This window comes from Piliocolobus tephrosceles, chromosome 5 (genome assembly GCF_002776525.5).
Source record: "Piliocolobus tephrosceles isolate RC106 chromosome 5, ASM277652v3, whole genome shotgun sequence".
Taxonomy (NCBI): domain Eukaryota; kingdom Metazoa; phylum Chordata; class Mammalia; order Primates; family Cercopithecidae; genus Piliocolobus; species Piliocolobus tephrosceles.
Genome location: NC_045438.1, coordinates 142,447,258 through 142,471,100, shown reverse-complemented (window position 1 = coordinate 142,471,100; position 23,843 = coordinate 142,447,258). Strand labels below are relative to the sequence as shown.

At 42.3% G+C, this 23,843-nt stretch overlaps 4 protein-coding genes and 1 pseudogene across 4 annotated transcripts in view; 2 read left to right on the top strand and 3 right to left on the bottom strand.

Moving 5' to 3' along the window:
- The window catches only part of LOC111541082 (histone H4), a 3,605-nt gene extending 1,908 nt beyond the window's left edge, over nt 1–1,697 (top strand). Inside the window, exon 2 of the mRNA XM_023209718.2 lies at nt 39–1,697. The gene's annotated coding sequence lies outside the window, so the exon portion shown is untranslated. The remainder of the gene's footprint in view (nt 1–38) is intronic.
- A 608-nt stretch (nt 1,698–2,305) lies between these two features.
- LOC111541062 overlaps nt 2,306–23,843 on the bottom strand; it is a 166,208-nt gene continuing 144,670 nt past the window's right edge. Inside the window, exons 3-5 of the mRNA XM_023209697.2 lie at nt 12,398–12,413; nt 9,469–9,810; nt 2,306–4,310 (exon numbers count right to left, since the gene is read on the bottom strand). Coding sequence (XP_023065465.1) covers nt 3,992–4,310; nt 9,469–9,810; nt 12,398–12,413 — 677 coding nt within the window. The 3' untranslated portion in view covers nt 2,306–3,991. The remainder of the gene's footprint in view (nt 4,311–9,468; nt 9,811–12,397; nt 12,414–23,843) is intronic.
- Nucleotides 10,856–11,372, bottom strand: LOC111541072 (histone H2A type 1-B/E). Its single transcript, XM_023209709.2, has one exon. The coding sequence runs from the start codon at nt 11,324–11,326 to the stop codon at nt 10,934–10,936; it is 393 nt and encodes a 130-aa protein (XP_023065477.1). The 5' UTR covers nt 11,327–11,372; the 3' UTR covers nt 10,856–10,933.
- Nucleotides 21,658–22,130, bottom strand: LOC111541079 (histone H2B type 1-B). The gene has a single exon (XM_023209717.2). It carries the CDS (start codon nt 22,080–22,082, stop codon nt 21,702–21,704), a length of 381 nt encoding a protein of 126 aa, XP_023065485.1. The 5' UTR covers nt 22,083–22,130; the 3' UTR covers nt 21,658–21,701.
- LOC111541041 lies at nt 22,182–22,767 on the top strand (annotated as a pseudogene).

The following is a 23,843-nucleotide window of genomic DNA, read 5'->3' as shown; positions in this document are numbered from 1 at the left end:
GAGAGAGAAATGATGCAGGCAGGGTGGCAGGACATGAGGTTGGTAGCATAGGCGATGTTGGTCTGTGAAGGGCCACCTGTGCTAAACCTGTGCTAAGCCTGGGGTTTGTCCAGTCAAGTCATTGTAGCCACAGTTTTAAAGGATGTTCTTGAGGCAGTTACGTGTTCCAGTAGTACATCCAGCTTCAGAACTCAGCTGGAAAACAGATGTGAACTTGAGATTAGCTAATAGGGAAATATCTTACTCTCATCTGAGTAAATACTCACAAATGCCTCTCATTGTGTTCTTTTCGGTACCATTGTTATAGAGGACTGATTTCAGCCTCACTATGTTAGCTTCAGTGATGGATTCCTCTTTATTTTGAGGTCCTGTTTTCCACCTGACAGTTTTCATCCAGGATTTCTTGAGTACCCAGCTTAGCTTAATTTAAAACAAGTACCCAGCTTGGTTTAATTTAAAACTGACAATGGAGTGAATTCATAGCTGCATCCTGGAATCAGAGGAGCAAAAATGAGCCTAGTATGGAGTGTGGGTCATTTTATGCCTTTCTTAGCTGGTATTTTAAAGATATTTATTGATCTCGTATGCCAGATATTGTTGTAGACATTGGGGTACATAAGTTAGCAAATTTTAATTCCCGTTCCTGAATTTCAGAGTCAATGTAGAGGGGTGTGTGGATATAGATTACCCATATGGGAGCTATAGTCGCTCTAACAATAGCCATGACTAGCTCCTGTTATGTTTTGCCTGGCCTTTTTAACTCATAACATTGCTGATAGGTCATACTCATCTTAGGCATACTTGCCACCACCTTGGGCCTTCTTCAATCCTAACACTCATGAAGTCCTTGTTCAGAATGAAGATGTTGCTTAATTTGCAGCCCCTAGACTAACCCCCCAGATTTTCTAAAGAGAAACTGCACACTGATTGCTTCAGGCAGTGGCAGGTCAAGGAATGAGAGATGGGGAATTGATTGTGTTAGCATTCTAGTGGGCTTAGTGGGGAGCCTGGAGACTTACATAGAAGATTCAAGCATGCATTCATTCAACAAACCTCTATAAACTATCTGTTAAGTGTCAGCCCTGTTCTGTTTGTTAAATATATTGTTACATATATAGTTACAGGTGGGGAAATTTTATATATATATATGCTATTGAGGATAGTCAGCTACATACCATATGCTAAATGAGCAGAGAAGCATATTATTTTACAAAGGATGATTATGGGAGGTCTCTTTCTTAAGGTAGGTATTTGAGGAGAGGCTTGAATGAGATGAGATCTAGAGCTATTCAGATATCCAGGATAAGATCCTTCTAGGGAGAAACAATAAATATAAAGGTGCTGATGCTGGAGATGCTGGAAATGCTTGGTCCATTCCAGAAACAGCTAGGAGGTCAGTGAAGAGAAAGAATTGGGAAGAGAATGAGGTCAGAGGGTAGCCAGAGTACAGATCTAGTAGGGACTCCTAAGTAGGTTGAGAAACTCATCCTAGTTTGCTTGGGACTTTCTAAGTTTCAGCACTGAAAGTCCTACACCCTGAGAAACCCCTGAGAGTCAGGCAAACTGTAATGATTGGTCATCTTGTAGGCTATGATAAGGATGCTGGATTTTATTATGAAGGTGATGGAGAGCCACTGGAATGTTTTCAGCAGACAGTGGACATAATACCTTTAAAAAGGATCACTGTTGCTACTGGATAGAGAAAAAATTGTATGATGGGGGATTAAAAGTGAAAAAGACCAGTTAGGGCTCACTGTGGTCGTTCAGACAAACCGCCATGGCAGCTTGCTCCTAGAGAAGCAGCAGAGGAAACAATGAAAGGTATTCTGATTGATTTTCAACAGAGCTAATTGCATTGGATGAAAATTTTAAGAAGCTCAGGACAAACAAGATTGCACAATTTCTGGCCCAAGCTGCTTGAAGAATGGAGTTCTGTTGATTGATGTGACAAATATCAGAGGAAGAACAGACTTGGGGTTTATGTGTAAACATATTTATTTTGGACAAGTTTGAGATGCCCATTAGATATTCAAATAGATACATCAAATATGCAGTTGTATATGAGTCTAGAGATTTAAGGTCAGGGAGATGGTTTATAATTGCAAACATTTATTTAGAGACACAGTTTCATTCTTGTCTCCCAGTCCTAAGTGTAATAGCACGATCTCAGCTCACTCCAACCTCTGCCTCCAGGGTTCAAGCTATTCTCCTGTCTCGCCCTCCCAAATAGCTGGGATTACAGTCGCTCGCAACCATGCCGAGCTAATTTTTTTTTTTTTTTTTTTTTTTAAAGTAGAGACGGGGTTTCACATTGTTGGCCAGGCTGGTCTCGAACCCCTGACTTCAGGTGATCCACCCACCTCAGCTTTCCAAAGTACTGGAATTACAGGCGTGAGCCACCGTGCTGGCCTATTTTTCTTAAGCTCTATGTTTTGTTCTGAAGCTTGAAGTGGGTAGAAGCAAACTGATAGAATTTGGAGAGGTGGTTAGGCATCCTGGGAATAAGAAACAGCCAGAAGCTGCCACCATCACAGGCTTTGGCATTGCTAGAAGTTAATGTGGCACTTACAGCTAGGCCTTGGTGTTCTGTTGAACATAAACTATTTCACAGAACACAGAGCTTGTAAGTGGTGAGGCTAGTTGAGTTAGCCGAGAAAAGGAGTCCAAGAACTGAGCCAGAGTACACCAGAGTATGTAGTGGAGTACAGTTTTCTCATTCTTTAGTAGGGCTATGTAGAGTTACTCTCTTTTATGGATATACAGATCACACTCTAGTCCCTTCTGATGAAAAACTACAGTTCCCACTCATTTACTACTGCAAACAATGCTGTACTACATTATGTTTCAGTTTTTAGCCGTCTCATCCGGTCTCAACATTTATCTGCTGATGTCTCCCACATTTTTATCTCCAGCTCAGACCTCTCACCCGAACTCACTTACTCAACTATCTATTCACTATGTCCTCCTGTGGGGAGAGGCTTGTTAGCAAAGTAACCCGACAACAAAGTTGTTTTTTTGCTGAAGTAGCCCTCTGTGTATTTGTTATTAAATAAAAGATGCTGAATATTTGGCTGACTTCTACATTTGGTCACCTAACTTTGAAACACTTCCTAGGTCGTACAGTTTGAAACTTGCACAATTAAAAAAATCAGTTTTGGAATTTACAATTTAAGGCAGGAATAGAAGACTGTTGGGTTGACAGGTACGGTGAATATTATGCAAGAGTCATGGAAGAATCCTTTATCAGAAACGGCTTCCATTTTATAGCTACTGCCACGGACCTCGGAGTCAGAGGAATTGTGAGTCCTTATTTATAAAACAGACTCCCTTAGTCTACTAAGTGGGAATTTACAAACTGCGTAGGCAGCCAGCCTAGGATAGCCTCCAGCCTGAGGACTGAAAATAGCAAAGCAGCTTTAACTGCCAGTCTTACTCGGGGGAAAGGGTAGGTGACATCACTCAGCACGACGCCAAGCTCAACTAAAAATGGAAGTAAAGGCTTCTGGCGCTACGGGGAGGGGTGCGATTGAGGGCAGGTGTTACCAGAGAGGCTAAAAGTACAGATCTTGCTGACGTTGCTTAAGTCAGATACGCCTGGAAAACACCTGACATCTATTTTAATCCACCTAATCACTCGCAGCCGGCTGGTATCTTAGACTCCCGTACAATGCAATTTGTTTTTAAAAAAAGCTGAACAACTCATTTATCGGACTCGCGCTGCAGTGTTAAGTTGCTTTATGAGTCAAAACCATAGCATTAAAGTTCATAGCCCGCTTATCCGAGACCGCGTTTGCTCAGCTGACTTCTGCTTTAGCAGCCGCTCAGACCTAAGAACCTGGTCTCTCCCAACCGGCCTGTAGAAGTTGTTCATACTAGGCAAAGTGGCTGAGTAAAGCTACTGAGATATTTTCCGAAAGGATACGATCACAGCTCTTTCTGAGAGGGAGTGGGCGGCCCTGAAAAGGGCCATTAAGGAAGGAAAACTAAAATATTAACCGCCGAAACCGTATAGAGTGCGTCCTTGGCGCTTGAGCGCGTAAACCACATCCATGGCAGTGACAGTCTTACGCTTGGCGTGCTCCGTATAGGTCACCGCGTCCCGGATCACATTCTCCAGAAAAACCTTGAGAACACCTCGGGTCTCCTCGTAAATCAAACCGGAGATTCGTTTAACCCCACCACGTCTAGCAAGACGCCGAATAGCCGGCTTAGTAATGCCTTGGATGTTATCCCGCAGCACTTTCCGGTGGCGCTTGGCGCCTCCCTTACCCAAACCTTTACCGCCTTTGCCGCGACCAGACATAGTCAGGCAGGTTTGAACAGAGAGAAGAGTACAGAAACAAAGCAGGCACGAGAATTTATACACGAACATCGGACCTTATTGAGAACTCAAAGCGGGAGCGAGGATAAGGAGGCGTTGCTGCCTCATCCTTTGCTCCGCCCCTCGTGGGGCAGTGACCTAAGGACTGTGAGAGACAACACAATAGTTTCACTTTTTAATCCCTTCAGTTTTTCACTCCCGTTTAGGACACTACTATTTGAATCTGAAGCTATACCCTCGACTGAGAATTTTAATAAGGGCTTATATTAAGGGCTTTCATTAATAGGCCAGAGTGGTAGCCTTTTTAAGTCTTTCAAGTGCCTGAAGACATATTGACTATTTAAAGGTACTTAAAAGAGCAGGTGTGAAAAGATCACTCTGGCCTCCTGTTTTCTTGAAATCTGACCTGTTTCTTAGAAACAGTAGCTGAGATTCTCATATGAAAGATGTTCTCACTGTACTTTAAAAAAAGCAACATTCTTCTCAAGGATGGGAGGCTGAAGCCAAGAGAATTCTGTACAAACCTTGCACTAGCACTTGCTGGTTGCTTTTCTACCCAATTACATATTCTAGCCTTTGCTTTAGCGCATTTTTACACTTTTACTATTTGTCCAATTCATTATATAAGTAACTAACTGCTTTTTTGGGCCTTCATTTCCTTATGAGAGCACCTGTGTCACGTAAAACCTGTGTTAAATAAATGCATATACATTTCTCCTGTTAATCCGTTTTATATTAATTTAATTTGCTGGTCCAGCCAGAGCCCTAAGAGGATGGGGGTGGAGTTTTGCTGTCCTTCACACTGTACCGTCTCATTCAGAAGAGGGTGATTGTTAGCTATGTTACATTGCAAACATGCCTTCTTCTGTAAATTGGGTTATGATGATACTCAGGGAACTTTTAATTAGCTGATGTGAACGAGGCATGAGAACAGAGACTGTGGAAAAGAAATAAATATTACATAATATGGCTTAATTTTAGATATTACTACTTTAAAAATCTGCCCAGAGTTGGGATATTGTCCTGAACTCATTTTTGGGTTTTTACTCCCAACTCTATATCGCTAGCAGCAACTATGTGTGTATTAGTAAGGATTGTTTTTCTAAAATCATAGCCTGTAATAACGTACAAGGTGTTGACAGATTTTTTTGCTTTTCATATGTGACATGTTAAAACTGTCTGAAAATTTTCCTTTGTTCTCTTTTCCAAGGTGCATAACCATAGCAGCCTTTGTGCTTTCCTATAGCCAAGCCTGGAGTGTAGTTCAAATCTCCATACACGCTTCTCACTGTTGTTTTAAATTTCCTGAAAACATTCGTAAATCACTTCTGTTGGAAAAACTGGAAGGGCTACTGCTAAATTTTTAAGTCTGAAAAATGCACCCCGAACTTGACTTCTTTGTCTGAGAATCTTAGCCTTTTCACCCAAATCTAACCAAAACTGATTTTTACGCTTCAACAGTGTCAGGCCTCTGAGCCCAAGCTAAGCCACCATATCCCCAGCGACCTGGACGTATACATTCAGATGACCTGAAGCAACTGAAGATCCACAGAAGTGAAAATAGCTTAACTGATAACATTCCACCATTGTGATTTGTTTCTGCCCCACCCTAACAGATCTATGTAATTTATAGTCTCCTTAAGAAGTTTCTTTGCAATTCTCCTCACCCTTGAGAATGTACTTTGTGAGATCCATCCGTGCCTCCAAAACATTGCTCTTACCTCCACCACTAATCCCAAAACCTGTAAGAACTCATGATAATCCCACCACCTTTGCTGACTCCTTTTTCGCACTCAGCCCACCTACACCCAGGTGAAATAAACAGCCATGTTGCTCACACAAAGCCTATTTGGTGATTTCTTCACACGGACCCGTGAAACAAACAGCATTAGCTCAGCCTGCAGCATAACATCACTTTGTGGTGACTGGGCAGGAAAAAACCCTGTTTAACTGTTTCAGGCGCGTCGCTGTGAAGAGACCACCGAACAGGGTTTGTGTGACCAACAAGGCTGTTTATTTCACCTGGGTGCAGGCAGGCTGAGTCCGAAAAGAGAGTCAGCGAAGGGGGATGGGGTGCAGCCGTTTTACAAAATTTGGGTAGGTAGTGGAAAATTACAGTCAAAGGGGGTTGTTTTCTGGCTGGCAGGGGTGGGGGTCACAAGGTGCTCAGTGGGGGAGCTTTTGAGTTAGGATGAGCCAGGAGAAGGAATTTCACAAGGTAATGTTATCAGTTAAGGCAGGAACAGGCCATTTTCACTTCTTTCAGTTACTTCAGGCCATCTGGATGTATAGGTTGGAGGCCACAGGGGATATGATGGTTTAGCTTGGGCTCAGAGGCCTGACAAACTGAACAACTGGGAACAATCAACAGTTAATGCACACAAAATGTTGTAGGGAGGCAAAATTTTACCTCTACTCTGTTAGGGTCTCCAACTGGACCTGATATTTAATTTGCCATAAAACAGATTAGCAGAACGAAAGCATACAAATGTATGTAATGTAAATTTTATGGGACAGGAGAACCCTCATAAGAAAGTGAAGACCCAAAGAAATGGCAAAAACTAAATGCTTTCATATTAAGTTAAACAGAGGCAATTGTGAGAAACTAAACCATATGGGGAGATTAAAGGAAAATAGATTATTTTAACAAGGTTTGTTTGTGTATAGAAGCCTCTCGGCTATGACTCTCTGCTGTGTTTGTGCAAAATTATCTCATCTATGACTCTGCTGAAAAAATCTCTTTTCTCCTGGTAAAAGGAGAGCATTTTTCACCTTGGAATTTTTATTTCCTGTTTTCAGAAAGAAAGGGTTAGAAGAATTCTCTTCTTGAATTGCTGTTTTTGAAGTGCCTTTAGCTCAAAAGAATCTTGATCCCACCGTGGTCTATTTTTGGATGTTATATTCTGCAAACACCCCCTTTTTGTCTCCAATCTCACCTTAATTACTCCTCTAATAAAAAACAATAGATTCTTAATATACTGATATTAAAATGTTTGCACTACTCACGAATACAAAATGCTCAATAAATTTTCTTTCACAAATGAGAATTTCATCCATTTTTTTTTTTTTTTTTTTGAGACGGAGTCTGGCTCTGTCGCCCAGGCTGGAGTGCAATGGTGTGATCTCGACTCACTACAAGCTCCGCCTCCTGGGTTCACGCCATTTTCCTGCCGCAGCCTCCCGCGTAGCTGGTACTACAGGCGCCCACCACCACGCCCGGCTAATTTTTTATATTTTTAGTAGAGACGGGGTTTCATCGTGTTAGCCAAGATGGTCTCGATCTCCTCACCTCATAATCTGCCCGCCTCGGCCTCCCAAAGTGCTGAGATTACAGGCGTGAGCTACCGCGCCCGGCCCATTCTTTAAGTATCAACTGTAAATGAAGAGTTACAGCAGAATCCTTGTTCTGTTGAGGAGGGAGCAAAGAATGTAAATGAGGGAGCGAACAGCTGGACTGAGCTACCACCCCCAGTCCATCTGATCCTCAGACAGTAATATCACTTTATTATTTTATGCTATTGGTCAGACCCCGTACCTCCAACACCTTTTTTTCCTACAGATAAAGAAAATATAAAAAGTCAAGCACTGTACATCAGATCCAGCACACCTGTAACTGGAAAAAACAAAATACCTTCAGCTGGGCCCAGAGCTTGGGGGTAGTCACCTTGGTATAGACCAAGTCCATTGGCATCTCTAACATACTCTGTCTATGGATAACAAATGCCTATGCCAGGTGGAGTCGCTTGTATAAGACTCAAAAAAAACGAAATATAAAACACACAGACATATTCATTTTCATAATTTTTAAAATGCAAATATTACTTTGTAAACCAAACACTGCTTTATTAAAAGCTGGAACACAAGTGAATTTAAGTAAACAATGCAATTCAAATTTAATCTTTTGTGTGTGTGGTTTGTTGTTGTTGACAGTTGGTCGGGTGATTTTAGTATGGTACATCAATTTACATTCTAGATGTAGGCCAAGAAAGAATGTTAGGTGTAAAAAATATTTATTGTAAAAAAGAATGTGAGGCAAGGTCTTTGGAATTAGTAGTTGTAATGTTCGACAATCTGTGGTTGTTATAAAGTTAGTTTGTAAAATGTGATCTAAAAGCTATATGATAAAAAAACTACAATCATATAAAATATTCAAATTAAATTTTAAACATTACTTTTGTTTACATTCAGTATTCCCATCCCTATAAATTTTCTTCCAGTATTCAACCCCCAACCTCCAGAAAACCGAAAAGATCAACAGAAAGAAAATGGTTAAAATTTGTAAATTCTAGATTTTAATAGATAACTACAGGCAACAAGTAGTGGGAAAACAAATGTGGCATGTCATGGTGCATAGTCCTAGAGGAGACAAAGCAATGCAACCAGCTAGACTATTTACAAGCAAAGCTACACATATAACATAATTAATATACAAGGGATTAAATTATGCTTGGTCGACAGATTGACAGATGAAAAGTGGGTAGCTAACTATGGATAAAATGAGAGCCAGTTAGATCCCTGCCTCACATTTTGCACCAGAGTAACTCTCAGGTTAATGTGGACAGCCAAATGAATTAAAAAATATATATACATACATATGAGGAAACCTAGGAGACGATGTATTGAGCTGAGAAAATTCTTATAAGCATTTTGAGGAGACATTGGAAGTCTCAAGACACAACTTTCCAATCTTTTCAAAGCTTCACAAAAGAGCCTAGTAAGTGCCAGTTAACCACTTGCCTGGTTTTTCCTTTATATTCTTAGCCTTAGAAAGTTGTTTTAAAAAATGCCCATCATAGCAAGCTAGAGGCCTGAATGATGGACAGGTGGACTTACACAGCTTCTCCTCCCCAAATAGCACATAAGAAGCTCAAATAGTCTACACTGCAAAACTGTTTAAACTACATTTGTTAATGAACTTAAGAGCATAGTCTTAACGCTTTCTGGGGATCCTTAATTAGTTTGGTGTTGTCAAGATTAACAAAAACGTAGTTATCACAGCTACTTTCGTTGGAATAATTCGGTGGCTCTGAAAAGAGCCTTTGGGTTTTAGGACTGATCAAAATGTAACTAGGATTTACGCTCTCTCTCCGCGAATGCGGCGAGCAAGCTGTATATCCTTGGGCATAATAGTCACCCGCTTGGCATGAATGGCGCAAAGGTTTGTGTCCTCAAAGAGCCCTACCAAGTAGGCCTCGCAAGCCTCTTGCAGTGCCATCACCGCTGAGCTCTGGAAACGAAGGTCGGTCTTGAAGTCCTGGGCGATTTCTCGCACTAAGCGCTGGAACGGCAGCTTCCGGATCAGCAGCTCGGTAGACTTCTGGTAGCGACGGATCTCGCGCAGAGCCACAGTGCCCGGGCGGTAACGGTGAGGCTTTTTCACGCCGCCGGTAGCCGGCGCGCTCTTGCGAGCAGCCTTGGTAGCCAGCTGCTTGCGTGGCGCTTTACCGCCCGTGGACTTGCGAGCAGTCTGTTTAGTACGAGCCATAGCAATAAACAGATAAAGCTTGCCTCAAGAGACGTTTGTGAAGGAAAAGGAAGAGCTACTCTTCTTTTATAGAGTCAGACCACCAACTATTGGACGCAAGAAAATTCAAAAATCCCCTCGCCCTTCTTGGATTGGTCCATCTCTGTGCCTGTTTGAAGATTAAGAGAGGCTCCTGTTTATTACGGTAGCTACTCTGACGTCATTTTCTTAACCCCTTACCTGCTATTACACTGTGGCAAGTCTGGTACTGGAAAAGCTTCCTAGTCTTAAAATTTACAACCACACAAAGCAACGCGGAAACCTCCAATTGTTTCTAGTTAAAATATAAAAAAGAAATTAAGGAATATTGGAGGCGATTAGGGAAATTTGCATGTTATTTATTTAAAATGATATTTTTCTGGGTGTGGCATGAGTAGTGTGGGCAATTAACAAAATGCCCTTAGACGGGTGTGGCTGCTCCCGCCTGTAATCCCAGCTACTCGGAAGGCTGTCAAGAGGATACCTTGAGCCCGAGTTCGAGGTTACAGTGAGCTATTATCACCCCACTCCACTCCAGCTTGGCCGACAGAGGGAGACTCCACCTCAAAACAAAGCAAAACATCCCCCAAACTGGAAAAAAAGCTCCTTATTTGGGGAAATACATGCTGAAATGTTCAGTGGTAATGTGTACGCTCTCAATTGTGCATGCCATCAATTGCTAGAGCAAATGGTGTCATTTTCAAACTGTTTTACCATGTGGGGTGTGCGGGTTTTGCTTAACACTTCCACTAAAAATACTTAAGGAGTGCACCCATGGGCATACTTTCCTTCCTCCAAAATGTAACTGCTGTATGTGAAACTTAGCGAGGATCACCCCTGTAAAAGTGTTTTTTGTGCTGCATGGCATTTCTCCCACGTATCTAGAGTTTCTGAAAAGGTTTCCATGGATCTAGATTTCTGCAGGACAAATTACTAAAACTGCCACAAGAAAATCATCAAGAACACCTCAAAACATCTGTGTGGGCTGCATCATACAAAGCACAACAGCTCATTTAACGGAAGTCGTAGGTGGCTCTGAAAAGAGCCTTTGTTGTTAGGCTGATTTTGTCTGTTGACAGAAAAACAGCAGCGTATGAAGCGTTAACACTTCACTTTCCCTTGGCCTTATGATGACTCTCAGTCTTCTTAGGCAGCAGTACCGCCTGAATATTAGGCAGAACGCCGCCCTGAGCGATGGTCACACGCCCCAAGAGCTTATTAAGCTCCTCGTCGTTGCGGATGGCTAACTGCAGGTGGCGCGGGATGATGCGGGTCTTCTTGTTGTCGCGGGCCGCATTGCCCGCCAGCTCCAGGATCTCGGCGGTCAGGTACTCAAGCACCGCCGCCAGATACACTGGCGCGCCAGCTCCGACGCGCTCCGAGTAGTTGCCTTTGCGGAGCAAGCGGTGCACCCGGCCCACGGGGAACTGCAGACCTGCACGAGAAGAACGAGTCTTAGCCTTGGCGCGGGCTTTGCCGCCTTGTTTGCCGCGACCAGACATAGCTAGTTCAGCTAGAAGAAAAAAACACCAACAAGAAAATGTAACGAGAATATGTTAGGAGAGAAGGCAGAGAAGTATTTATACTGAGTGGAGGTAGGCTGTGGGGAATTCTCCCATTGGCTAATGTCAAATACCCAATGGGAAATCAGAATCTTCATCCTTCATTTGCATGTAATCCTTCCATCTGGTGTAAGGTTTATGTTTGACCCAAACCCCAGTATGGCTTGAGGAGCCTTCGACTTGAATGCTAACAATAATTGACCGAATTAGGATTTTGTCAAAATACCTTTTTTAACCATGAGTGGAGGTTTTGTTCTGTTTATTTTGACTTTTAGCCGCTAGTGCTTTTCCGGGATTGTGACTCATGGTTTTGGAAAGGAGTGGACTCCGACCAATTTCTAAAGAGATATTTAAGAGGTCCTTCAAACTGGGCACAGGGGCTCATTCCCGTAATCCCAGCACTTTGGGAGGCCGAGGAGGGCGGGCCAGGCGTTCGAGACCAGCGTGGACAACATGGAGAAACACTGTCTCCAGTAAAATACCAAAAAAAGAAGAGGGGGGAAAAAAAGAAAAAAAAAACCGGGCTTGGTAGTTAGTGCACGCTTGTAGTTACAGTTACCCGAGAAGCTGAGGTGGGAGGATCGCTTGAACCGGAGAGGCGGAGGTTGCAGTGAGTTCAGTTAGAGCCACCACACTCCAGCGTGGGCGACAGAGCCAGGAGACTGTCTCAAAGAAAAAAAGGTTGGGTGGGGGGGAGGGAAGAAAAGGAAATACCTCAAATCCCAGCTGTAGTAGCTTATAAGCTCTCTGATTCATAAGGGAAAGACAAGGGGATGTAAGCAACTTAAGGGAGAGTATATGATTCGGGAGAAAAATAAATGGGTGTTTCAAAGACTAGGTGACAGCTGTGACAAAGTCTGTTTAGATGGTGTTAACCGCTAGTCTCCTCTCCTGTGATACAGTTAATCTCTGGTTGATGAGATTCCCCAGGGAAGTGAATCTTAACTACATTCCTTTTTGAATTTTTTTTTTTAATTTTTGAAATTTTTGATAACAGGAGTTCAGAGAAAGCTCCTCCCTGAATTTACTGTTTCCTAGGTGCCCTCAGTTCAAAGAAATCAGCATAACAAAGTGGCATACTTTTGAGTAGCATTTCCTGAACTTTTTCATAACACTGAATGAGGAGTCTCTGGAATCTTTCAGGAAATGAGAGAACAAACATTCCATAACACAGAAGTACTCAAAATGGGATTATTATCATAAAAGTGTTTCTCTGACCTTCTTCCGCTTTCCTGTCTCTAAGTCCCATTCTCCCCAAAGGCTAGCCATAGAAACCAGAATTCCTCCTCAAGGTAGGCTATACAAACCAGAACTCCTTTTCCCCAGAGCCAGCCATAAAACTTAAAAATATTAGTCTAACCGACCTTGTTTGCCCATAGGTCATAAGACCCCCTCATTCTAAAAGAGGGTCTTGTCCCATAACCAGAAGGAAAGAACACTGCACTGAGAGGTCAAGAAGAATCTTGACACACAAGCCTTGCGGGACTTCCCTACTCAGTCTGTTAGCATTCGATGTATCCTATACAGCTGTTTATATTGTTGAACCTAAGCATGAAAATGGGCAATTTCCCCTGTATCTTTCAGTCTTCATTCTAAAATCTCTGGTAAAATTGTGATGAAATAAATATATATGCCTTTTCTCCAATTAATCTGTGTTTTGCCAGTAATTTTCAGTAAACCTTGGGAGGGCAAAGGGGAAGTTTTTCCTTGGCCCGAACAGTATTATTACAGCCATTGTCTCACTCTCACGTTGAAGAACCTAAAATCAAGAGAGATTGCCTAGAGAAATCTTGGTGTTTTTCCTTTTATATTCCATGAGATAGGAGCAGATGGGGTATAGATGAAGGTGGATTAATTATTCCAGGAATTTCTGAGGTATCTACGACTTGTATCTTTGGTCTACTTATACTGAAACAGAATGGCAGAAGGAAAAAGAGACATGGATGTAAGAAAATCTGCTCCTGGCTGGGCACGGTGTCTCATGCCTGTAATCCCAACACTTTGGGAGGCTGAGGCGGGCGGATCACTGGAGGTCAGGAGTTCATAACCAACCTAGCCAACATGGTGAAACCCCAGGCTTTACTAAAAACACAAAAAATTAGCTAGGCATGGTGGTGGGAGCCTGTAATCCCAGCTATTCCGTAGACTGAAGCAGGAGAATCGCTTGAACCCTGGAGACGGAGGTTGCAGTGAGCAGAGATCGCGCCAATGCATTCCAGCCTGAGCAAAAGCGAAACTACGTCTCAAAAAAAAAAAAAAATCTGCTCCTAAGCCAATACTGTCACAGAACTATGGATTTGATGCAGAGAAACTGTGAGGAAACTAAAAGTGCTGATTTTTAGTTTCTTTTTTGCCTTTTCCCAAGTCTTCTGACTCTGGTGATATTTTTCCCTTCACAATATTCAACCTCCATTTTCAAAATGATAATGATCTTCTCCCTCAACAATAGCAGTAAACATCAGTAACCACTGGCTCATTTTCTTAGAAAAGGTGCAAGATTCATGATGAAGATGTTAAAAAGTTATCTCAGATACTGCCCTAAAGAGATTATACTCTGAGAAGGGAGGACTTACATACCTGAAGATTAAATAGCAGTGCACATTCTGCATACAAAATAAAGATTTTGAGCAATATATCATACAAAAGCACATAGAAAAGAAGATTGATCACTGTAAATTAGAAGGAGTTAGAGAGTTCATGAGGGAGGTGTATATCCAGCATTAGTTCAGCATATATTTACTGAAAACCTGCTAAGTGCCAGAGAGAGTTCTAGGTGCAGGGAACATAGCAGTGAAAAAGCAGACAACCTGTTTCCTTAGGGTGCTACTTGTCTTGTAGGAGGAGGTGCACAATAAGGTAAATACATAGTGAAAATGTAGAGATAAGTGATGAGTGCTATGCAGAAAAACAAAGGGGTTAAGAAAAAAAGAATAGGAATAAGGAGGAAAAGTTTCATCAGGAGAATGTCATTTGAATTCAGACCTGAAAGGAAGTGAAGAAGCCAGCCAAGTAGGAAGGATAAATACTTTGATAAAACGGTGGATGTGTTCGAAGCCAAGAAAATGTCCGGAACCAAGGGTAAGAAGGTACAGCTATTGTAACTTCCTGAACAAATCGTAGGCCATTTTGGAAAGAGCCCTGGATATGTACAGGGCTAGATAAAATTGAAACCAAGATTAAGGGTAGCTTCAAAAACTCAGACTAGAAAGCAGGAGTACATCCAGTCACAATATCAGTAATTTATACGCCACAGGTCCATGGATGAGAAAAACTCTTCTCATCCAAGTTACCTTGAATTAAGCAAACCAACAAGTGCCTGGCATGTGCTACTAGCAAAACAACTTGATGGCAATCCTTTCAGTAAGTGCCTCAAACAGTAAATTTTAGCCACTTGCCTTTAAAAACCATACAAAAGGCAGATATTGGGGAGGGAAATATTGGGGATTATTTATTCCATATAAATATAAGAGGAAAATAAGTTGTTTCCCAATAACAACTCCAACACCAGGAGTAGAGAAAGCAAGACAATCTGATGCCTTGTGGTTTGCAAAAACAGTAAAAAAAATTCTGTTAATTGCATGATATAATTCACCCTTGAACACTCTCCAAATCAGTGTCCACTAGCTACAAGTAGCTACTGTGAAGTTGAAAAAGGGTACTTCAGATTGAGCTATACTGTAAATATGAAATAGACTTAGTGTGTTAGTTCATTCTTGCATTGCTGTAAGGGAATCCCTGAGACTGACTAATTTATAAAGAAAAGTAATTTTTTTTGGCTCATGATTCTGCAGGCTGTGCAGGAGGTGTGGTGCAGGTATCTGCTACTGGCAAGGCCTCAGGAAACGTCCAATCTAGGTGGAAGGTGAAGAGGGAGTAGGCATATCATATGGTGAGAGCTGAGCGAGAGAGATGGGGGAGGTGTCACACTCTTTTAAAGAACCAGATTACATTTCAATAATGAGATTTAGAAGGGACAAATATCCAAACCATATCACTTAGTATGAAGAAAGAATGTAACACATCTCACTAATAAGTATGCATATTGAAAACATGTTATAATGACATTTTGACTATAAAAGTTAAAAAAATTTACTATTGAAGATATTCAAAAATTTAAAAATACATATATAATTTGTAGTACATTTCTATTGGACAGTGGAACCTCTAGCAATGTCCCAAATGTGGCCTGTATATGTGTATGATGTAGGAGGGATCAGTCATGTAAGATGATCATAATATAGTTACTTATTCCATTTTGTGATACTATAACAGAATACCACAGACTGGCTAACTTCTAAAGAAAAGAAATTTATTTCCTACTGTTCTAGAATCTGGGAAGCTAAGGGCATGGCATTATGGCATTAGTATCTGGTGAGGGCCTTCTTACTGCATCATAACATGTTGAGAGAGCAAGAGTATGTGTGTCACCTCAGGTGTCTCTTCCTTTTCTTATAAAGCCACCAGTCTAAAGAAAATCAAAATATTTTACCACAAAATATATTTCTTTGATGTATTTTGAAATGGCTGCTGCTTGGCCAGCAGGCAGAAATGGGCGTGCAAAACTGTTTTAAATGGGAAAAATTTTACATCTGTTGAGAATCTCCATTAATGCAGCCATGCCTCCTCCCTTTTCTGTACCTTTTCCCAGATCCGGGAGAGATTGAGAGTCTGACACTTAAGAGTCATAAAAGAAACATTTACCATCTATTCTTTCTGAGGGAAGTTTTACCTACATAACAAGGCCACCTTTGCAAGCCAGACCTCTTTTGCCTCCCATAACCTGTTTTACCAGAATCTAAATCCCAATTCTTTCTGTGATCTAAAAATGGTATATCAGCGTCTGTAACTCATTGGGAAGTTAGGTAATTAATTCTGAATGCTCCCACGTAGACACGTTAAATAATTGGGTATGCCTTTTCACCTATTAACCAATCTGCCTTGTCAGGGATTTCTGGCAAACATTTAGTGGACCAAGAGACTATGGCACCCCCACACTACCCTTCATGAACTTAAGCCCTAAGATATCAATAATTGCATTAAATGTGTATGGTGTAAATACACCAATAAAAAAACAGTTTGGCTGGGCACCGGGGCTCACGCCTGTAATCCCAGCACTTTGGGAGGCCGAGGTGGGCGAATCACGAGGTCAGGAGTTTGAGACAAGCCTGACCAACATAGTGAAACCCCGTCTCTACTAAAAGTACAAAAATTAGCCGGATGTGGTGGCGCACAGCTGTAATCCCAGCTACTCAGGAGGCTGAGGCAGGAAAATTCCTTGAACTCAGGAGGCAGAGGTTGCAGTGAGCTGAGACTGTGCCACTGCACTCCAGCCTAGACAACAAGAGTGAAATTCCATCTCAGAAAAAAACCAAACAAACTGTTTGGCCCAGTGGATAACAATGAATGCCCCAACTCTACACTGTCTGCAAGACTCTCACTTCAAATATAAACATAATGCAGGTTGAAATTAAAGACTGCAAAAAAGATAAGCCATATAGACATCAGCCCCAAACTGCAAGAGTATCTGTATTAATATCTGTGATCTGAAAGACCAAAATAGATGCCCCTATACCAACGAAGACTCTAAGATTAAGGAAACAAAGTTACCTACTGGTTGAGCGTTCACAGCTTGGCTGGTACGGCAAATTCCTAAATTCCAAAGACTACAAAAAACTCACATTTACTAAATTCCTTAACTATAGGAGCTATCAGAAGCCCTCCTAACTCTGATTTACAGTCCAGGCCACTACAACTCTGATTGGACAGATGATCGGCTTGACACACGTTCTAGTCTTACATGTAACTGTAGACCTTAAGCCATTTTCAGCCAGCTTATGGAGGCAGGACGTAAACTGTCTTTGCTCCTATAGTTCACCTTTTGATGTAAAGAACTAAATTCTACCTCATTTTAACCTAAAATTCCACCTCAAAGTGAACATGGGAGGTATGTTACACATGTGTTTGTCCATTGTGAATGCACTTGGCATCCCTTATAATATATATAGCTGTCCCCCCAAACCTGCTGAATATGTATGACTCTATTGTGTGATATATATCCCATGAGGCATAAAAATAACCAACCTGCTCCTTCTCCCCTAAGAGAGAGTAATTTTGGCAGGTTCTGGGACCATCTCTTCCTGGCTTGCAAATTAGTATTGCCAGTAAATCTCTCTTTCTACTATTTAGCCATCCTGGTGGTCTTTTGGATGATATATCAGATAAGTATATTTCAGAGCAAAGAAAATTACTAGGAACAGACAGGGATATTACATAATGATAACAGGGTCAATCCAATATGAAAAACAAGCAATTCTAAATGTATATGCACCAAATAACAGAATTGCAAAATATGTGTAGCAAAAACTGATAGAACCAAAAGGAGAAACAGACACATACATGATTTAAAGGTAGGGATTTCAACACCCCTCCCCCAATAATTGATAGAACAACAAAACAAAAAAATTACCAAGTGTATAGAACTCAGTAAGTGGCTGCATTACTTGTCATAATCTGTAAAACAATGGTAATAATAGTACTCACACTTCATTGAGTTTTGGTGAAGATTGAATGAATTTATACTTGCAAAGAACTTAGAAATGTGGCCAGGCACAGTGGCTCATGCCTTTAATCCCAGCACTTTGGGAGGCCGAGGCGGGCAGATCACCTGAGGTCAGGAGTTCGAGATCAGTCTGACCAACACGGAGAAACCTTTTCTCTAATAAAAATACAAAATTAGCCAGGCGTGGTGGTACATGCCTGTAGTCCCAGTTACTGGGGAGGCTGAGGCAGGAGAATTGCTTGAACTCTGGAGGCAGAGGTTGCAGTGAGCCGAGATGGCGCCATTGCACTCCAGCCTGGTTGACAGAGCAAGACTCAGTCTCAGAAAAAAAAAAAAAAAAAAAAAAAGGTTAGCAAGAGAAAAGCATACAAATGTATTTAATATAACTTTTATATTACATGGGACCCTTCAGAAATGAAAACTCGATGGAAGCAGGAAACCTGTGTATTTTTATGGTAAGTTTAGTGAAATGCATAGTTGTGAATTAATATGATTGACAGTAGGCATATGATCTAATGGTAATAAACTGAGGGGGACATAGGAAGGCTTGTTTGTTAATTACCTATTAACAATCAGCGGACTATCAACAGAGACAGCAAAACCTCCTAGTTTTGAGTTAGAAAACCTAGGTTTTTGTATTGGCTTGTCAGTTACGGGCATTGTTTTAGATAAAACATCAAGTATTCTTAATTTCTTATTAAAAAAAGAAAAGGAAGGAAAGAAAGAAGGAAAAAGGAGAAGAAAAGTGTCAGAGTCATTTGAACCAAAGTGACTCCATTTTGAGTGAGGGCTAGGAAAATGAGGCTGAGACTTCCTGGGCTGCATTCCCAGAAAGTCAGTCATTCCTAGCTTCTAGATGTTTGTGGTTAAGGGAACAAATAAATAATGTTTACTAAACAGACTCAGACTTGGGAGTGTCCAGATATCCCTATATCTGGAGAACAAAAGCATTCCTAATTTTGTTTAAAGATAATAATGTCTATTCTTGCAAAATATAGTAACTAAGAAAATTAATCCTTTATCACAACCCTGTGTAGCAGAGCACATCTCCCCATATATACAAGCATTGTACCTAGAGGGTGGATGCCTTCCTCCTCTTACTTTCCGGAATGTCCTGCTCTGTCTATGGAACACTTTACTTTCTTAGTAAACTTGCATTTACTTTGCACTGCGGACTCGCCCTGAACTCTTTCTTGCGCGGGACCCAAGAACCCTCTCTTGGGGTCTGGATGGGGACCTCTTTCCTGTAACATATTTCTGGCCACCACAGAAGGGACTATAATACAGAAACCCTGACCCTACAGCTACCTTTGGATAAGTGTTGGAGTTCTGTAACAAAGGAAGAAAGCAGGCAGGCAAAAAATTTATGAAAGAACATATGACAGAATAATATCTGCTTCAAAACGTAATATTTTAAAATTTTTTTTTAAATGAGTCATGCTGTTTTTTTTTGGGGGGGGGTGTCTCATTCTGTCGCTCAGTTGTCGCGCTGCGATCTTGGCTTGCTGCAACCTCTGCCTCCCGGGCTCAAGTAATCCTCCCACCTCAGCCTCTCTAGTAACTGGAACTATAGGCATATGCCACAACTCCCAGCTAAGTTTTTGTATTTTTTGTAGAGACTGGATTTCGCCATGTTGCCCAGGCTGGTCTCGAATTGTGAGCTCAAGTGGTCTGCCTGACTAGGTCTCCCAAAGTGCTGGGATTACAGGCATGAAGCACCTGGCCCAAAAGTTCATTTTGCAAATGCTTATATTAGCAGGTCTCATTTCACCGGGGAAAGATTCTAAATATCAGTTTATTAAACTGCAGCCTCAATTCCTCAGTAATGTTTTGGGGGAGGTGGTAGTTTTATAATTAAAAAAAAAAAAAAAATTACAGATTTTTTAAAACACAAGTGTCTCTTTCACAACGGTAGTTTGCATATACAGTACTAGGATGGGAAGTGCTTCACTTACAGTTGTTCACTGATTTTTGTGTGGCATCCAGATTTTTTTTTTTTAATTTTGAGACACGGTCTGTCCTCACCCAGGCTGGAGTGCAGTGGTGCCATCACAACTTACTGCAACCTCCACCTTCCAGACTCAAATGATACTCCCACTTCAACCTCCCCAGTAGTTGGGACTACAGAAATGTGCCACCAGGCCTGGTTACATTTTAAATTTTTGGTGGAGACAGAAGGTCTCACTAAGTTGCCCAGACTGGTCTTGAGCTCCTAGGCTCAAGTGATCCTCCCACCTTGGCCTCCCAAAGTGCTAGTATTACAGACATGAGCTGCACCACACCCGACCCAGAACCTCTTTTAAAAGATTCTTAAAAATTAAATCTGGGCCAGGTGCGGTGACTCATTCCTATGATCTCAGCACTTTGGGAGGCCAAGGCAGAAGGATCGCTTGATCCCAGGAGTTCACTTGACCAGCCTGGGCAACATAGTAAGACCCTTTGCCTCCACAAAAAATTAAAAAATTAACTCGGTGTGGTGGCGCATTTCTGTAGTCCCAGCTACTCAAAGGGCTGAAGTTAGAGGATAGCTTGAGCTGGGGAAGTCGAGGTTGCAGTGAGCTATGATGGCGCCTGGCCAACAGAGCAAGACCATTTCTCAAAACAAAAACAAAAACTGTTTGAGAAACTTTATTTCTTCATCCAAAGACACTGCTGAATGTCACCTACATATAATGCCCGTAAGTTCACTTAAAATACTCCCCTCCGATTCCCCCATCCCCTCCTACTTAGTGTGCAATCAACAGGTTCTTTTCTTCTTCCATTTCTTCCCCCAGCCCCAGCCCCAGAATTGGCCCACTGAGTCCTCCTCAACTAGTGCCCTTCCTGCCTTTTTCTAGCTGTATTGTTTTTGGCGTCCCGGATTTCTTGAAAAATGCTTCCCTCTCCAAGTGGGGCCCTCCTAGTATCTTTGCAGTAGGGCCAGATAGGGAAGGGCACAAAATTCAAACTCTTTTGTATCTCGCAGAGCTGGAAATCCGAAAGTTAAGTGGCCTAGGAAATGGGAATCTGGATTTCTGGGATGCATGAAATATGTAAACTATATAGCTGTTGTCATTGATAAGCAATTATAACGCAAAACTACTGCGATTTGATTTTGTGGAACGGGAAATACTCCCTATAAAGGCGCCCGGGCAATCAGACTTCGCTTACTGTTTCCTTAATACTGGAGGCAAGAATTTACAGCATAGGCAAACTACAAGCCCTTTTGTCGCTTAGATTTTCTGCTCCCCTCCCCCTCATCTCAAGCGGTTAACGGCTAATGACTCCCACAGAAACACTGTACCCTGAATTGCATTACTTGTTTCATTATCCAGAAAGGAAAGTTTCCTGTGCTAGACCAGGGAGGGAGTAGTGGCCATATCCAAGGAATTAGAACTAGTACCCTAAGGCTTACCCAGGGGGAACAAAGAAGTTTGCTAAAGGCAGATGAGAAAGAGTGCCATCATCCCCGCCTAACGTTTGTATTTTTAGTAGAGACCATGTTGGCCGGGCTAGTCTCTAACTCCTGACCTCGAGTGATCCGCCCGCCTCGGCCTCCCAAAATGCTGGGATTAAAGGCGAGAGCCACGGCGCGCTGCCCCGTCCAAGTTAACCTTGGCTCTAAAACTTGCCTTCGCTAACATTCCAGTTGATCCTCTAGAACTGAAACAGAACGGCGGCAGCACCATCTTAAGAAATTGTGGTTACAGCTCTCTTTGCGACAAAGTAGGTGGCTCTGAAAAGAGCCTTTGGGTTTGGAGGTGCTTACATAAGCACTTATTTGGAGCTAGTGTACTTGGTAACAGCCTTAGTGCCCTCGGACACAGCATGCTTAGCCAGTTCCCCGGGCAGCAGCAGGCGCACAGCCGTCTGGATCTCCCTGGAGGTGATGGTCGAGCGCTTGTTGTAGTGCGCCAGGCGGGAAGCCTCGCCCGCGATGCGCTCGAAGATGTCGTTGACGAAGGAATTCATGATCCCCATGGCCTTGGAGGAGATGCCGGTGTCGGGGTGGACCTGCTTCAGAACCTTGTACACATAGATGGAATAGCTCTCCTTTCGGCTGCGCTTACGCTTCTTACCATCCTTCTTCTGCGCCTTAGTGATGGCCTTCTTAGAGCCCTTTTTAGGGGCAGGAGCAGACTTAGAGGGTTCAGGCATTGCTATTCCTAAAACAAAATAAAAAAGCTACTAACACTCTTCACCGGAGTAGTAGAGAGAACAGTTCAGAGCCCATGTATTTATAGTCCTGAGATTCAAATGACGGTTTAAGATTCCTCACTTCTGATTGGATAAAAGAAACACGGTTTCACTGAGGGGTGGGGTTTATGCAAATATAGAATTTATAGACTCTTTTTCTATTGGATAAAGCACGAAATATAATTGACCAATAGGATAACTCTCTATTACAGCCTTGCAGTTTGTATAAAAGTATTTGTTCAGGCGCCATTCCATCTTGCTTGTCTTTCCGTTTTCAGAGGGCGCTGTGTTTGGATGTGGAAAACGGAAGTAAAGCAAAAACTTGTTCATCGGTTGCAGGCTTGCAGTTTCTAGTAGCGCAGGGTCTATCGTCTTTTTCGAAGGGCATTTATTCTGAGCCTGTCGAATCCGGCACGCCGCTGTGCTTAGAATACCTGGCCGCCGATATCCTGGAGCTGACACGCAGCGCCGTACGTGACAAGACGCACAGCATCCCCCGCCACCTGCAGGTGGCCTTCCGCAACGACGAGCAGCTCAACAAGCTGCTGGGCAAAGTCACTAATACTCAGGGAGGCGTCCTGGCCAATATTCACGCCGTCCTGTTGCCAAAATAACCGAGAGCCACGATAAGGCCAAGAGCAAGTAAAGTCCACTCAAACCAGAAAAAGTACCTTAAACTTGCAACGACATTTTTCAGAACCGTCCATTGTTTCACAAGAAAGGATGGTAACTTGCTTGTGTTTCGGGTACCTTTTGGTTTTGGTTTGGATTGGTTTATTTTGAGACAGAATTTCGCTCTGTCACCCAGGCTGGAATGCTGCGGCGCGATATCGGCCCACTGCAACCTCCACCCCGCGGCTTCACGCGGGTCTCATGCCTCAGCCTCCTTTGTACCTGGGATTACGGGCGTCTGCTACCACGCCCAGCCAATTTATGTATTTTTATTCGAGACGGGGTTTTCACCATTTTAGCTAGGGTTGTCTTGAACTCCTGGCCTCAAGTGATCGTCCCATCTTGCCCTCCCAAAATACTGGGATTACAGGCGTTAGCCACTGCTCCCTAGCCTAATGGTTTAAAAGTTAAGTTTCGAGGAAAAACCTTCCTTAAGAAACTACATTTTAGAGTATACAAAGTGAAATTAAACCAACCAAAATAAGACAGTTTGAGAACAGGCAGGGTGGGAACGTGACTTGGACTTAGAAAACAAAGGGTAAGGAAACTGGCTGTTGACCAGTAACAAAATAGCACGGAATTCTCATTCTCTGAATAAGTATTTTCCGACTTGAGGCAGTCAACGTTTCTGGTGGTTTAGTGAGTGTTCACCAGCATTGATAACTTTCAAGACTGTCAGGAATGCAGAATTTCAAGTCCCACTCAAACTTACTGAATCGGAATTTACATTAAAAAAAATTCTTAGATGCTTTGTTATGTACCCTGTTCTTTAGGACTGGATGAACTAGAATTTTAGACAGTTTATCCCTGCAGGTAACTGAAACAAAAAGGACAGGATGGGCGGTGGGGCGATTCATCCAATAAGATTGCCTAGTAATGAACCAATCAGTCTGGTCACTCTTCAGCCAATGGTTTTATCGCGCGGGACTTTTGAAAAATTACAGAACCAATCAGAATGTTTTTAACTATATTTAAAGACCACTTGATCTCAGTTCAGTACACTTTTGTGTGTGTTGTCATCGCAGATGGCTCGTACAAAGCAAACAGCTC